Source organism: Formica exsecta, unplaced genomic scaffold (genome assembly GCF_003651465.1).
Source record: "Formica exsecta isolate Colony F162 unplaced genomic scaffold, ASM365146v1 scaffold614, whole genome shotgun sequence".
NCBI classification, from domain to species: Eukaryota; Metazoa; Arthropoda; class Insecta; order Hymenoptera; family Formicidae; genus Formica; species Formica exsecta.
Genome location: NW_021853375.1, coordinates 756,704 through 771,561, shown reverse-complemented (window position 1 = coordinate 771,561; position 14,858 = coordinate 756,704). Strand labels below are relative to the sequence as shown.

Sequence of the window (14,858 nt, the reverse complement as noted above, 5' to 3'; positions counted from 1 at the left end):
TATATATATATGTATATGTATATAATTAATGAACATAGGTTGGTCGTTGGGGATCCTTGCGGCATTGAAACGTGTTAAACGACTAGTAAATCCATAAAACCTAAGCCGCGTGGACAAAGTTAATACGCAATTAATTGAAAATTCACATATAAATCCACAATGCGGAAAGATATTTATAATTTGTACATTATATGAATTTTCGCGATAACATTAAATGTATTTGCAACGACTGTATCTTTATAGGTATCATCAGCAGTGGAGGTTGTAGGTATCATCAAAAGCGGGTTGATAGCGGTCATAGATACGAAGAGCTAAAGATAAAAACGTGGAAGAAGTGCACGCAATGCGTTCGCTTGCGGTGCCTTTATTGCTGTAAACGTTATAAAACTGAGGGAGAAAGAACTTTGTAACTAAGAAATGTATCGAAACGAGAATCTCTTTTGCTCTTTTTGCCGATTGTTCTCATTTTATGAAGCCACTGACCTTTTACGGTACACGAGTTTTCAAGATACATAATTTAAAAACAGATCCGGTTCACTTGAGACGTTTGGAAACAACATAGTCAATAGGAAAGATTGTATATTGCGATATTGCAAACATGCTCGAGTTACATTTATATTTTAAAAGTTTCCTATTATGTATTATAATTTTTTCTTTCTGCTTTTCCCGTATGGAAATTTAACTTGCTTCATATAATGCTTTTTTCTTTTATTTTTTGTATTATATTTCTCATCTCAAATTCAATTGTGTCGAAGCTTATACCTCGAACACATCAAGCGGTCTAATTCAGCCAAGATATTTGCATATAATTTTAGACCACAATCCGAAGAAAGAAGATTGATATAATATCGAACACGAGAAAAGTCGGGACCTATCGACGAATTATGAAGATAAAGTTTGCGCGATTTGAATAAAAGAAAAATTGGAAGTAACTTGTAACTATTCATCTAAAAACCAGCTAAAAACGCATTTCACGGTAAAACTTGGAAATAACTGAGGGAAAATATTCGACGAAAATATGCAAATTAGTATGGCGCGTATAACGTTGCGTTGTTCAAAAGCTGCTTTTAATATTATGCGAGTGTTTACTACAATTGTAGCCAAAAACGTTAAACTAGCAAGATTAAATTTTTGTTGGTAAAACTTCAGATGAGAAACAGTGCGTGTATATATATATATATATTGAATTAATAATTGAAATTCCGAACGGATATGTAAGCCGAATTAACAACCACCAGAACTACGTGGACGCTTAATTCGGCTTATACATATCCGTTCGGAATTTCAATTTATGAAAACTACGAGGCTTTCAAGCAGCAGCTGCTTATACCGTTACAATCTTTGTACCAAAAAGATAGCGAAATAAGCTCCCTTAGAGTGAACAGCAATTTCCCAACGAGAGGGATCCATCAGCCAAATCCGGCAAGGGAAATACACGCGATAGAGCACGGTTATACTATGTGTGCGCGGCATGAGATAATATCCCGTTCAATTCTTCTTCTTATTGCGTAAAACTCGTTCTGTGAAATGTGAAATATATTCGACGACATATGCATACAATGGCCGTACGGTGAACTTCCTAAGAATGTATTACTCTTCATTTATACAGTTGAATCTTTTCCAGATCTTTGGATTTATATTTTTGTCGTACAATTTAAATTATTTCTGAAAGATACTGTATGTACTATAATTGATATTGCAATATTATACAACAACGAAAGAAGAAGCGTTGAATTTATTCAAAATCTTCTTATTGCGTAAAACTCGTTCTGTGAAATGTGAAATATATTCGACGACATATGCATACAATGGCCGTACGGTGAACTTCCTAAGAATGTATTACTCTTCATTTATACAGTTGAATCTTTTCCAGATCTTTGGATTTATATTTTTGTCGTACAATTTAAATTATTTCTGAAAGATACTTATTTCTGAAAGATATGCACTATAATTGATATTGCAATATTATACAACAACGAAAGAAGAAGCGTTGAATTTATTCAAAATTAAGGCTATTTATTGCAGGTTGCGCATGTCAGATAATGAAGTGATTAAGGCGTAACAGTTATCAGATTACAACTACTCCATCAAACTAGCATGCCGCGTAAAGTGAAACGATTAGAATACCTAGTTTAAAACCGAAATAGCCGAGAATTGGCTATTTATAAGTGATAGAAAAGTACTTGTTCCAAAGCTAAAAGCTTGTTCCAAAGAGTAACTAGTATTAAAACGTCCGCGTTTTATAATTCACTTATTTTTCTCATTTTATGGTAAAGTTATAGACATGGCATTTTACATGAACAGCCGAAGACGATTATTTCACGAAATTGTCGGGTATCATAAATTTCGGTCAGGTCAATCGCTAGTCTGCGATCTCTTATGTACATTTACGAGCAAATTCGACTGAGAAATGAATCCCGTAGGAATCGATATGCCAGTTTGGTGAGTAGTAAATGCGAGATGCTGCTGGAATAATAAATGGAATACGAATTTACGACGGGAACAATACAATATATATTTTTCAAGAAACATCTTTCCGTGTTCTCGTATACTTCTTGCAATACATTACATTCTTTTTTGCTTCTCTTTCTTGTATTTGTTTAATGTTTCTTCATTAAGGCTCTTTTATATTCTACCTGTATTTTTTTTTTTTCCTTTCGCAAGTTGTCCTTATCTTCTCCTTTTTCCTGTGTCAAGTATTTTTTTATATAATACTTTTTATGGAAAATTGACTATGTCGTGAATTAAATTTAAATCTCACTCAAGACGTCTCCAAAACTTATCATTAAATAATACTTTGCGTGATATATTTTATCTCTCATTGTCAGCTACATGTCACCGTACTTTTCTCAAGGATATTCGACATCTGTTATAAGCACATCTCTCTACTTTGTCGAGTTGTAGGGTCGAAATTCATTTCGCAACAGAAACTTGACAGTGCCATCCTGTGTCATGCGATTTAAATCCCTCTCTTTGTTTTCTCCATCCTTATACGTATAGACGTTTGTCCTCTTTTTGAAAAATCGAACATTTTTCATAGTGGAAATTTGCTATAAACGAAATACATAGAACGTGTCATAACGTCGATTTAACTTCTCAAACTGCTTAAGGCGACGTATTGTCACGTATAAAAAGATCTTCCTCGTGTACAGAGAGTGTATATATTTTTCGCAAATCGCAGCAATTTTTCTCTCCAAATAACGAGCATCGATTACATTCACGCTATTACTTTAATAAAAAAATAATATACATTATATACGCAATGTACACTTGTTATCTGATCTCTTTTTTTTCATTATTCGCGATTATAGCATTGTGAATGTTAGCGTAAAAAGACTCATTTAGACTGGGGTGATAATAAATTCTGGCATGAATCTTCCTTATTACTTCTGAAAACAATTCTTATTTATTATCTAAATATTGTTATTATTTTTAATATTGTTATTATTGTCATCATTTATTTATAATTGTTATTATTATTTTTTCCGTATAGTATTATAAAAGCGCTGGTGAATAAATAAATAAACAATGTCTTTTTGTGAGAAAAGAAGTAGCTGCCAAATATTACGAATATAACGAAAATACATTGCAATTCGAAAAATTAAAAGACTCAAATATATTTTTACAATGTGCTTTAAAACACTTTGTTCTCTAAAATCATTTTAATTTATGGCATTCGAATTTCCCAGAAGCTTCCTCCCGCCATAACAGCGATTATATACAAGGTTGGGCGGACGGTTTTACTACTTTGCAGGATTCGCACGAAACTTTTATCACTTCGCGTTACTGTGAAATTCACAAAACGGCATCCTTGCAAAACAATCTCTCTCGCTGAATGCGATCGGTCTGCACTATTTGTCGCGTCTGCTTTCAGGTTGTTATAAGTTTGCTGCTGCGAAGCACCTCATTTTACAAATACGGATCTATGTATATATGGACAGATCTTCTCGCGCACATTCTTCTGAAACTGGGTTAACTCTCGAATTAAATTTTCCCTCACCGCGGTAAAACCTACTTCGGGGAGAAAAAAAGAAGATGGGAGCGAACTTTTCGATGCGGCGCGATTTACCGTGTATTTACGCGTTCCATTTTATTGCATTCGTTCAATGCGAGTATCACGGTACGAACGTAAATCTATTTTTATTTGTCGCGTGCATATACACGAGCGATAATGTAAAAATCAGTAACGCTTGACATAATGGTAGAAAATGTCATAAATTAGGATTAACGTTTATAATTTATTGGAAATTCAATTTCTCCGATATTATCGGAGGAGGAAGGTTATCGTTCGCTTTTATCGAAAGCCGATTCTTTTTAAATTACATTATAATTTTCTATCTCGCGTGACAAATTTTAGGATAAGTTTCACAGTATAATGATTCGTGTGCTTTTCATTGCAGGCGGTGTAATCCGTGGGAGCCGATGATCGACTTGACCCGTGATCCTTGCTGAAATCAGCCGATCGATCGCCGTAAGCGAGGCAGGGGATCAAAATGTGACGTCCGATGTATCTCTGACGGTTTCGCATGAACGACCGGACGCGTATAGCGCTGGACTCGATAGTAAGTGTTTTGCCATTGTTGCGAGAAGATTGCATAACAGATTGCGTAACAATCGAAAAATCACTCGATCGAAAAAAAATAACGATAGACGATTCGCAGGCAAAGAATTAAGGCCACGACTTTGCCGTGGAAATTCAATTATTGTAGAGTACTTTGCCGGAACTTTCTTCCGATTTCTGGCTTACTTCCAAAGCCAATTGCGCCTTAATTTTATTTGCAGTGAATCGACGGTGATTTTGTTGCATCGTGCATGGCCGTTCCATAGCGTGATCTCGTAACGGCCAAATTAATTTTCTGTTTATTATTTCAAAGTTGTTTGTCCTTTCTGCCTTACTTTATTTGGATTTGCCAAATATTTGTACACGTGAATTACAAGGATTTTAATTACTCGGGGAACATAATTTCTCTCTTTCTCTCTCTCCCTCCGCTTCTCGTTATAACAAATATTCTTTAAATATTGTTGCTGCAAATCGAATCGTGTATTGATTCAGAATGAAATAATTTTATGGTTACGCAACCGATTTAAAAGCCAGCTGACCCGGTTTGTGATTAATGTCACGATAGGTTCCGAATATTCGACAAATGCCCTTTCGCGTTCATGCCAATTACGCCTCATCGATTGCCATCGAGAGACAGAGGCATGGCATTCCGCTGTTAATGCTCTGCACTCGAAACATTATGAGTTACGGTACGATCAACTAATGAAGTGAATGGTGCATGCTAATACGAAGCGTGTAATTCAAACAGTATTATCTTACTTGTTATTATCTCATGTTAAACTCGCGAGATCAATCGATATTTATCATTATATACCATGGATACACCGTTATTTTTCCCAGAGGAAATATTTATATTGCTACTTGTGTCGGTGCTTGAAATAATGAGGAGTCGGTTTTATGCAGACAACATTATTTTGTGTTTCAAACGTTTACTTATATTCCTTCATGCATTTCCGAGTGGAGAGGTATCCTATTTTGCACATACACTCCGCAAAACCCTTATATTAAGCAAATATATAATTATTATGGCCGGTAAAACAGGACGGTCCGGCATCCTCTTAAGGAAAATATTAAAAGGAGAAAGCTACGGTTTTAACGTTAAGGAAAATATTAAGAGGAGAAAACTACGGTTTTAACGTTCAAGGAAATGCGGTTTTAGCGTTGAATGTGAAAGGGGAAATCATAATAAATTGTTACGATATGCGAATTAATAGGCTTATCTCTCAAGAGATTGAGTAATAAATACTACAATATAACAAAAAAGCAAAGTGTCATTTAAACCAGGTTTTAGAAGTCGATGAGAACTTTCTGTTCTAATCAAAACTCGAAAGCAACTACGAGTCGCTGCAGTTGACGTACTTTAATTGGGATATTCTAGTTATAAGCTTAAGCAAACTAAAATCCTGTAGTGAAGTTACATCCAGATAACATGAGCGAATCAGACGGATCTGTTTCTCTTGAAATTAAATGTTTTCTCTTCCCAAGGTTTTCAATTTATTACTAATATTATTATTGCAAAGTATAAAAGTAAAATAATGTTTGACGTATCAAAAAATTAAGACAGTAAAACTAAAGGTACGGCGAGAAAATTGGAACGTCCTACATAGGAAAATCGCGCATTTAAAAGAATTATTTCGATAAAATTTTCCATCGTGCGATAATGCAGTTCCGACGAAACAGTGCGCATAATTGATTTTAAAACGCGATAGAAATGTGTAATGTGCCGCTTGAGAATGCGAGATTGTCGCGAGCCATTTCTGATTCGTGTGTAAAAGCGCATAAGAAAGTCGCCATCGCGTCACGTAACGTTACATCGTATCCAGGCTGCGGCACGTAAAACAGAATTTATCGATTACGCGAAATTTATCTCACGTAACGTGATACTGACGAAAAGTATGCAACCCCGTTTATAATCCACGCCTCGCAGAATTTTAAGGACAGCAATTTATGTTCGGTGCGATAGATACACGATGAATTCGTCAGGACAGATTCGTCCTTAAAACACACCCTGAAAATTCTGATAAAACATATTTGCGTGAACTGTGCGATGTTTTTTGGGAGAATTTCGACGCTGGTGCAATTTTCTAAATTTTCTATTTAGCTTATAATCCGATTGAACGTGAAACCCGGATGACGACGGAGTTATAATCGAATTGTTTAGGACAGCGTGTTCACTCATGAACGATGTTGCGGTGACGAGGTGCGAGCTCTACCTTCGTTCTTCTTTTTTTTTTTTTTTTTTTAATAGAAACTTGTAACGTGTGAAATTCACCGATGAGTTGTTGCGAGCGAAATTACGTCGCGGTTCAACTGTGCAACTGTACAAAATACTTCGCGACAGAATATGTATTGTTCTCCAACTTTGCCCATCCTCGTCGCGTCCTAGTCGCGTGATTAATGATTTTTGCGCATTAATTATTATGAGTAGTTTCAATGTTACACGCGCGGTGATTTTCTTGAAAGTTTATAAACGCGTTGCATGCGAGAAGAGAGAGGATGTGTGTGTTTGTGTGTGTGTTTCTGCATGAAGATTTGCATGCGGGACGACTGAAACGCGTGATATACAAACTGTATACGCCGTTGTATCGTGTGTTAACCGCAATTCGCTGCGTTATTAATAAACTCCGCGCTTGTGAATTTAATTAATCAATCGTGTATGCACCTTCGCGGGTAAGTGGGGCGCGATATCGTCGATTTTTAGAATCAATCTCGATCCCTTCTCTTTACACAAACATCGAACCTTTCCTTCCGGAATGCAGAACCTGTACGCTCGAGACACGGCGAATTCAGCGAGTGGGATAAGCTTAACAAAGTCGATCTTAAACGATGTTAGGTATTATGGAAGTTCCGTGATTGCTTTAATCAAATACTTGCGGCTCGATACGGTAGCTTTGGTCCGGAATATTTCATCAGCCAAATTCCTATGAGAGTTTTTAGCGTTAATTTGGCCGTGGTTTTTGCAGCGATTAACATCTCAACGAGCGCGATATCTTTTTTTTTTCATTTTGCGGTTCACTGATTCACCGAACTGGTTACTTTCTTGCACGTCCCTCTGAAGAGTACTTTCCGGTACTTCGCGGTGCTCTCAACCCCCTTAGGCATTAAGTAAATCAATATTTGCCTTGTAGCCGAACATGTGTAATAATTGAAGTTCGACAGCTCTCTCGTGCTTCAGATTAGTCGGCGCGGAGAAGTCGAGAAAGAGAGAAAAGGAAACAAATAGAGGGGAAAGAAAAAGAGATAGAAAGATCCAGTACGAAGATGATGAAGTACCCGACTATTTTGACACGACGAGTGGCAAATAAAACGGAGCTATTCGAGGGAGCAATGTTTTCCCGAATCTCCAAGTGGTAATTGCGCGGAAATAAAAAAGGATGCGTGAAAAATATTATATCTCACGCGATCCGCTTCACGTCGCGCGGAGAGTAATTTTTCTTCGGGAGAGAAGAAAGGAGCAAAAATTTTGATCGTAAAGATTCGCGAGGGTAGATTTCTTGGACGGCGCGATATCGGAAGGGCGTCTCCAACGGTTTGGAAAGCCGCGCGAAAGCGCGGAAAATCTTACTTCGCCGTCTCACGGGACGTTCATCTCGTTGACCGTTTCTCTTCCCGCGCGACAATTTATGCGTGTGTCTTTAAACCCTATATTTTTATCGGCGACTGTTTTCCAGCGAGCCGAGGAGAGCGTGACAAAGCCGGGGCGCACGCTGAGCACACGAAAATGGAAACATTTTCCGCGCTTTGGGACTCTTCTTGCGGGCTCTCGTGCAGAAAATAATACCTCCTGCGTATAGCCAATCTGCGGCTCGATAATTTATAACGTCGGGAAAAAGCGTTGCTGCCATGCTTGACGTTGGGATTTATTAGCGACGTTAATAATTTTACTCGTTATTTTCAAACCAGTTAGCTGTATAACATCTGGTTTTTATTGAATATGCATGTGAATATTTATAACCGCTTAACCCTTTGATTTCGAAGCTGTTTTTAATTAGTCGGCTTAAACGCTGTTTGCAAAGTCCATAATTCCTAAATTGAACGAAAGAACAAAAATTACTTGCCAACAGTAAAGTTTGGACTCTTCATTTAGAAAGTATTTGAAGCGAATTATAAAACAAATAATATAGATGAGATGCGCAAATTTAAAGTGTTCCTTAAATTGAATGAAAGCTTTTGGAATTTTCTATTTTTGCTCTAATCATTTCTGATCATATTTTCTTGAAACGTATTTTGATTGATACATCGCAAGTGATTCGGCAACTCGGAGTTGGGATCTTTCCGAAACTTTTGAAACATTTTCACATATACACGCACGCGTACATGTGTCTTCTTTAACGATTCGACGTGCTCTGGCTAAACCTAACTCTTCGATCAACCTTATAGATTGACGCTGAAAAGTTTGGCTGACATAAGCGAATTGGATTGGCGAATACATTTCCGTAACCGTAGAGATTTTTCGGAAGAAACACAAAGTTTGTATTAATTTTTGTTTGAGACGACATTTCGCTATTTGTAGTTCGCAATCGTACCTATTCCTCGAAAAGTACGATCGGAATTTATATTTTGCATATTAAATGTTACTTAAATTTCATACGAACTAAATATACATCTTTGCGTGTATTCGATTCCGAAACCAAATTAATTTTTGCATATTTAAATCACTCGTGTTACGTTAGAGCTCTTTAATATCAGAGCGAACGCGCTTTATAAACATTGGTACCGTTCAACGGATGAAAGAAAAAAAGCAAGAGAAAGAGAGAGAGAGAGAGAGAGAGAAATTGACTTACCAAGAACAAAGACATTATAAAGAACGATTTGATTCGCAGAGGGTATCCTGGACGACATGAATTCAAGCGGAGAATCTGGCGGAACGATGTCCGACGATTACGAGGTGGGCTGCAGCGTCCCGGAAGAGGAGACAGGCTCGAATCTACCGACGTGGGAGGCCGTGGTGGCCACGCTGACCTTGAGCTTCCTCGTAGTGGCGACAGTGTTCGGCAACGTGTTGGTGATCCTGAGCGTGTTCACGTACAGGCCTCTACGGATCGTCCAGAATTTCTTTATCGTCTCGCTGGCAGTGGCCGATCTCGCGGTGGCGATACTCGTGATGCCGTTTAACGTAACCTACCTGCTGCTGGGCAAGTGGATCTTCGGCATTCATCTGTGTAAACTGTGGCTGACGTGCGACGTGCTCTGTTGCACCGCCAGCATCCTCAATCTCTGCGCGATCGCGATGGACCGTTACTGGGCGATCACCGATCCAATCAATTATGCTCAGAAGCGCACCCTCAAGCGAGTTCTTGGGACGATCGCCGGCGTATGGATCCTCTCGGGTGCTATCAGTTCGCCGCCGTTAGCCGGTTGGAACGACTGGCCGGAGGAATTGGAACCGGGTACGCCCTGCCAACTCACCAGACGCCAGGGCTACGTCGTATACTCCTCCCTGGGCTCATTCTTTATACCGTTGCTGCTGATGAGCCTTGTCTACCTGGAGATCTTCCTGGCAACGCGCAGGAGACTACGGGAACGGGCCCGGCAGAGCAGGCTGGGCCCGGTGCAGTCCACCAGACACCGCGAGACCGACGACGCCGAGGAATCGGTTAGCTCGGAGACGAATCACAACGAGCGTTCGACGCCCCGTCTGCAGGCGAAGCCGTCGCTGATCGACGACGAACCTACCGAGGTAACGATAGGCGGCAGCGGAACAACCGCGTCAACCAGACGTGGTGCCGGCGTCGGCACCGTTGCCACCTCGGCAACCGTCTACCAGTTTATCGAGGAACGACAGCGGATCTCGTTGTCCAAGGAGAGGCGCGCGGCGAGGACCCTGGGCGTCATCATGGGTGTATTCGTTGTCTGCTGGCTGCCATTCTTCCTCATGTACGTCATCGTCCCGTTCTGTCCGGCCTGCTGCCCATCGGACCGGATGGTGTACTTCATCACGTGGCTCGGTTATGTCAATAGCGCTCTCAATCCCCTCATATATACGATCTTCAATCTCGATTATAGAAGAGCGTTCAGGCGACTACTGCGAATCCGCTGAGGTTCTTAGGATTTGGTGATGCGGAGGATCCTCGCGATCGGCCGATCTCTCGAATCTCTCGTTCCAGTGACGGCAAGCGAAGCGGAATCTCGCGGCGATCGGTTAGTAGTAGTCGTTCTGTACCCGCAAGACTTTCGTCCTAACTAAGTCGAGAGTCATTAAATAAGTTCTTCGTCCAGGGAGAAGCGTGTCGCTCGCGCGTAGCCGCACGTCGCAATTAACAGAAATTTTGATGCCTCGCTTACCTCGAGATCGCTTGTTCGCACAGCTCGTTATGTTACGTGGTAAAAACTTAAACGCAAAGTCAGCACAAAGACGACGATGTTACGAAGCGAGAGAACCCGGAGCAAGTAAGTTCATTCTTCCTCATGTACGTCATCGTCCCGTTCTGTCCGGCCTGCTGCCCATCGGACCGGATGGTGTACTTCATCACGTGGCTCGGTTATGTCAATAGCGCTCTCAATCCCCTCATATATACGATCTTCAATCTCGATTATAGAAGAGCGTTCAGGCGACTACTGCGAATCCGCTGAGGTTCTTAGGATTTGGTGATGCGGAGGATCCTCGCGATCGGCCGATCTCTCGAATCTCTCGTTCCAGTGACGGCAAGCGAAGCGGAATCTCGCGGCGATCGGTTAGTAGTAGTCGTTCTGTACCCGCAAGACTTTCGTCCTAACTAAGTCGAGAGTCATTAAATAAGTTCTTCGTCCAGGGAGAAGCGTGTCGCTCGCGCGTAGCCGCACGTCGCAATTAACAGAAATTTTGATGCCTCGCTTACCTCGAGATCGCTTGTTTGCACAGCTCGTTATGTTACGTGGTAAAAACTTAAACGCAGTCAGCACAAAGACGACGATGTTACGAAGCGAGAGAACCCGGAGCAAGTAAGTTACCAGATCGTAAATTGATGGAATTATTCTCCTTTCACGACAAGTTACGAACCGATCCTACGAAACTTGAGTCAACGCGGTAATTTATTTTTGACTACGCGTTTAATTAAGGTATTGATCTTAACGCGAGCAGTAATATTCGTAATGAGAATAATGCGCAGAAGAAGACGATAATTTAATTTCTTTATCCAAGAAACTCATATATTAACGCACTGTTGTTCATGTCGAAAAAGAAAGAAATTTGTGCAAAAGTTTATTAATTCTCGTTCTGTCATATTCAAGAATGACAGGGAAAAATGAATGATTTCTGTTTACGCGAAAATTATTATAATTGATAGGATTAATCTAGATTCTTAATATGCCGTGGACCTAAATAAAAATTTTGCAAGAAAATTTTTAAATTTGAATTACGCGACTTTCAAAGTAAATTTGAATTTGGAACAAAAACGCCAGGAATCTGTTTCCTTCAACTGACATAACGGATTGCCGTAAAAACTCTAACAGAGAGTCGGACAAGAGTAATGTGCACTTATCATAAGTTTCGTGAAAATTTATCAAGGATTTCAAGGAGACGTTGAAGAAGGAAATGGATGTAGTTTTATCTGAAAGATGCAAGCAGTGCATTGCAATCAAGATTGGCAGCCGGACCAGCGCTAATTCGCCCCTGAAGAGTTCCCGAGGGCAAAAGTTGCAAAGGGGAACTTTTCGCGGGAGTAATAAAGGAAATTATGGTTCCTGTGTGTTGGCCGGCGACCATCTTCCCCTAATATTATCACGAGAAGCTCCATCAGCTTCATATGAATCCCATCCGCGCGATTTCAGAGATTAATCTATAGCCGGTAGAAAATGATTAATGATATTGAATTTAGCACTCGAGAACGTATAAAAGTACGATCTATCACGATCAACAATGCTCGCTACCAGGTAGACCGTAATTGAGGTCGCAATCGGGGAGAGACTCGCGTTCTCGCCGATCTCGCGAGAAGCCACCCTCTTCTTTCTTCCCTCGCGCGACAATCGGCGTTCGTCGATGCAGCTTCCAACCTCGGATGAAAAAGAGAAGAATCTCCGTCGGGTAACTGTCTGTCGGTTTAGCGGGTTGGAGAAAAATTGGGACGTGCTTTTCTTACCAACGACAACGGAGAAATAATCGTGCGTACATTTTAAGTAGACTCGATCGGTAGAGACCTACGTATCTACCGATCGTTAACAAGTATTACGGTTGTGAATAATTAATTACTCAGCCATAAGTCTCTCTATTTCAATCGCGGAGCATGTAGCGTAAGGAAACAAACGTAAGAAGCATCGTTCGTCACTATCGGGACGGTCGTTATTCGGCGCGATGTTCAAAACACCGAGTCATAAATTTCCATGATTCGCCCCGCGCTCAATCACGACCGCGAATTATAGTCATTAAAGTCACACTTTAAATCATCTGCCGACGCGTATTTATGTTGACGCGCTCTTACACCGTCACGTGTCTCTACACGGTTTATCGGAAAATCACCGTTATCAATTTTAACGACAGGTGCTTTACTTTTACGTTTATTTATAATTGGCTTCTTCAGTTTTTTCAAATGTACAATCATCGTATCCAACGATTTAGCGATCTCTGTAGCTCTGTACCGTGATTTACAATTCTTCATCTTGCTTATCGGCAAGATAATAGAATGGCATTTTGTATTATTCATGTACATCTCCGAGGTTGATATTTTTATCAACATTTCATGAAACATTAAAACAGGATATATATTCGTTTGAGAATCCTCAAACGAATACAAAATTGGGAGTGATTGTCGATCGTCTTTGTCGAAACATTTTACTATTAAGAACCGCTTTCGAGAGTAAAACTCCCAAGCGAACCATCCACTCTTGCGACTTCGTCGCTTGTCAATAAAATATGTATCGGTGATTTCGACATATTCTGTATAGAATCACATATACGCGCGCACACACACGCATACACATACACTTACACATACGTAACATTCGCGAAGTACTATTTATATGACCAGAATACAATTTAAAGTATATTTAACGATAAAAACACGAGGGAACAGGCGGCGAAAAAATCGCCATCTCCTCGAGTGCCGCGCCAAACGATGGATTAAACGGTGAATTGGTAGGGTGAAAAAAAAAATTGGATCGGACGTATCGTACGACCCGATGATAGTTCGATCTCGTCACCAGGGCACTCTATAATAAGGTTGTGATAAGGTTGTGAGAACACGTTCGTAGCCGTGCTACGAACGACATAAGATTTTTAATTACTAGGATAGGGAACATTTCTTTACTGGAGTTATACTCTTCAATGCAATGTTGTTTCCTACCCAGGAAAGAGAGAGAGAAAGATAGAGAGAGAGAGAGAGAGAGGGAGAGAGAAAAAGAAGAAGGAGAGATGGAAAAGGAGAGAACCAATATCTTGATGCTCGATCAATTTTAGATGAATGGAGCTTTTTTCTTCGTAACTCGCGTTTTGTAAAATGCTACGGATAGTTTTGAATTTACACGGCTAAGATCCTGAATTACATTTCCTGCAAGCTGCCACATGAGAATCTCATTTGCATAAAATATACATAACTTCTTCCCTCTGAAAAAACGCTGGCGCTCGCTTCGCACTAATTTTATTTAAATGCAATTTATATCTTATGTCTTTTGATGTAAAATCTAGCCAATCTCGTATACAAACGTAAACAAATCTTTTTAAATAAATTACAGGATCTTTATCATCGTAAAAATGACTATCTTGTGTGCTATACATTGATATATAATTATTTTGATATTTTCTTTTATAAAATATAAAATGGAATTTATATTGAGTTTGTGAAAATTTTTGTAATATTACTTCTGCAAAGATATGAATAAGTGCCAAAGTATTCGCATTTTGCTTCAACATAAAATGTAGAGTTTATTAGAGTTTTCTCTTTCTTTTTGCAATATCTCCAATATTTTCATTTCTCTCCTTCAGAAGGTAGCGTTGAACTCTTCGGATACCTTGGGTAGGAATTTCATATGGGTATATATATAGTTTATGATATTATATTATATATTATATATTATATCGCATATTACAATATAATATACGTATCAGCAGTTCGATTCTCGGTGAGCGAATCGGCACGCGGCTCGTTTTAATCTCCTTCCTTGATACCGTTCGAAATCTAAGTGGAGCGCAATTTTTCTTTTTTTTTTCTTTTTGATGAAAAAGACACGTGTTAAGAAAAAATAATTTGCCAGATGATATTTTGAATGCTGCGAAACGATCCGTGACGCGTGAGAATCTTACATTGTGATCGGGCCTGGTCGCTCGATATAAAGATTACAATTCTAGATACGTATGATAAATAAAAAAAGATATATATATATATAT

The 14,858-nt window shown here is 39.5% G+C and overlaps 1 protein-coding gene across 1 annotated transcript in view; it reads left to right on the top strand.

Annotated features, from left to right (window-relative positions):
• The window catches only part of LOC115242649 (octopamine receptor), a 17,388-nt gene extending 6,450 nt beyond the window's left edge, over positions 1-10,938 (top strand). The window contains exons 2-3 of the mRNA XM_029819098.1: positions 4,401-4,562; positions 9,385-10,938. Coding sequence (XP_029674958.1) covers positions 9,402-10,601 — 1,200 coding nt within the window. The 5' untranslated portion in view covers positions 4,401-4,562; positions 9,385-9,401 and the 3' untranslated portion in view covers positions 10,602-10,938. The remainder of the gene's footprint in view (positions 1-4,400; positions 4,563-9,384) is intronic.
• The last annotated feature ends 3,920 nt before the right edge of the window (positions 10,939-14,858 follow it).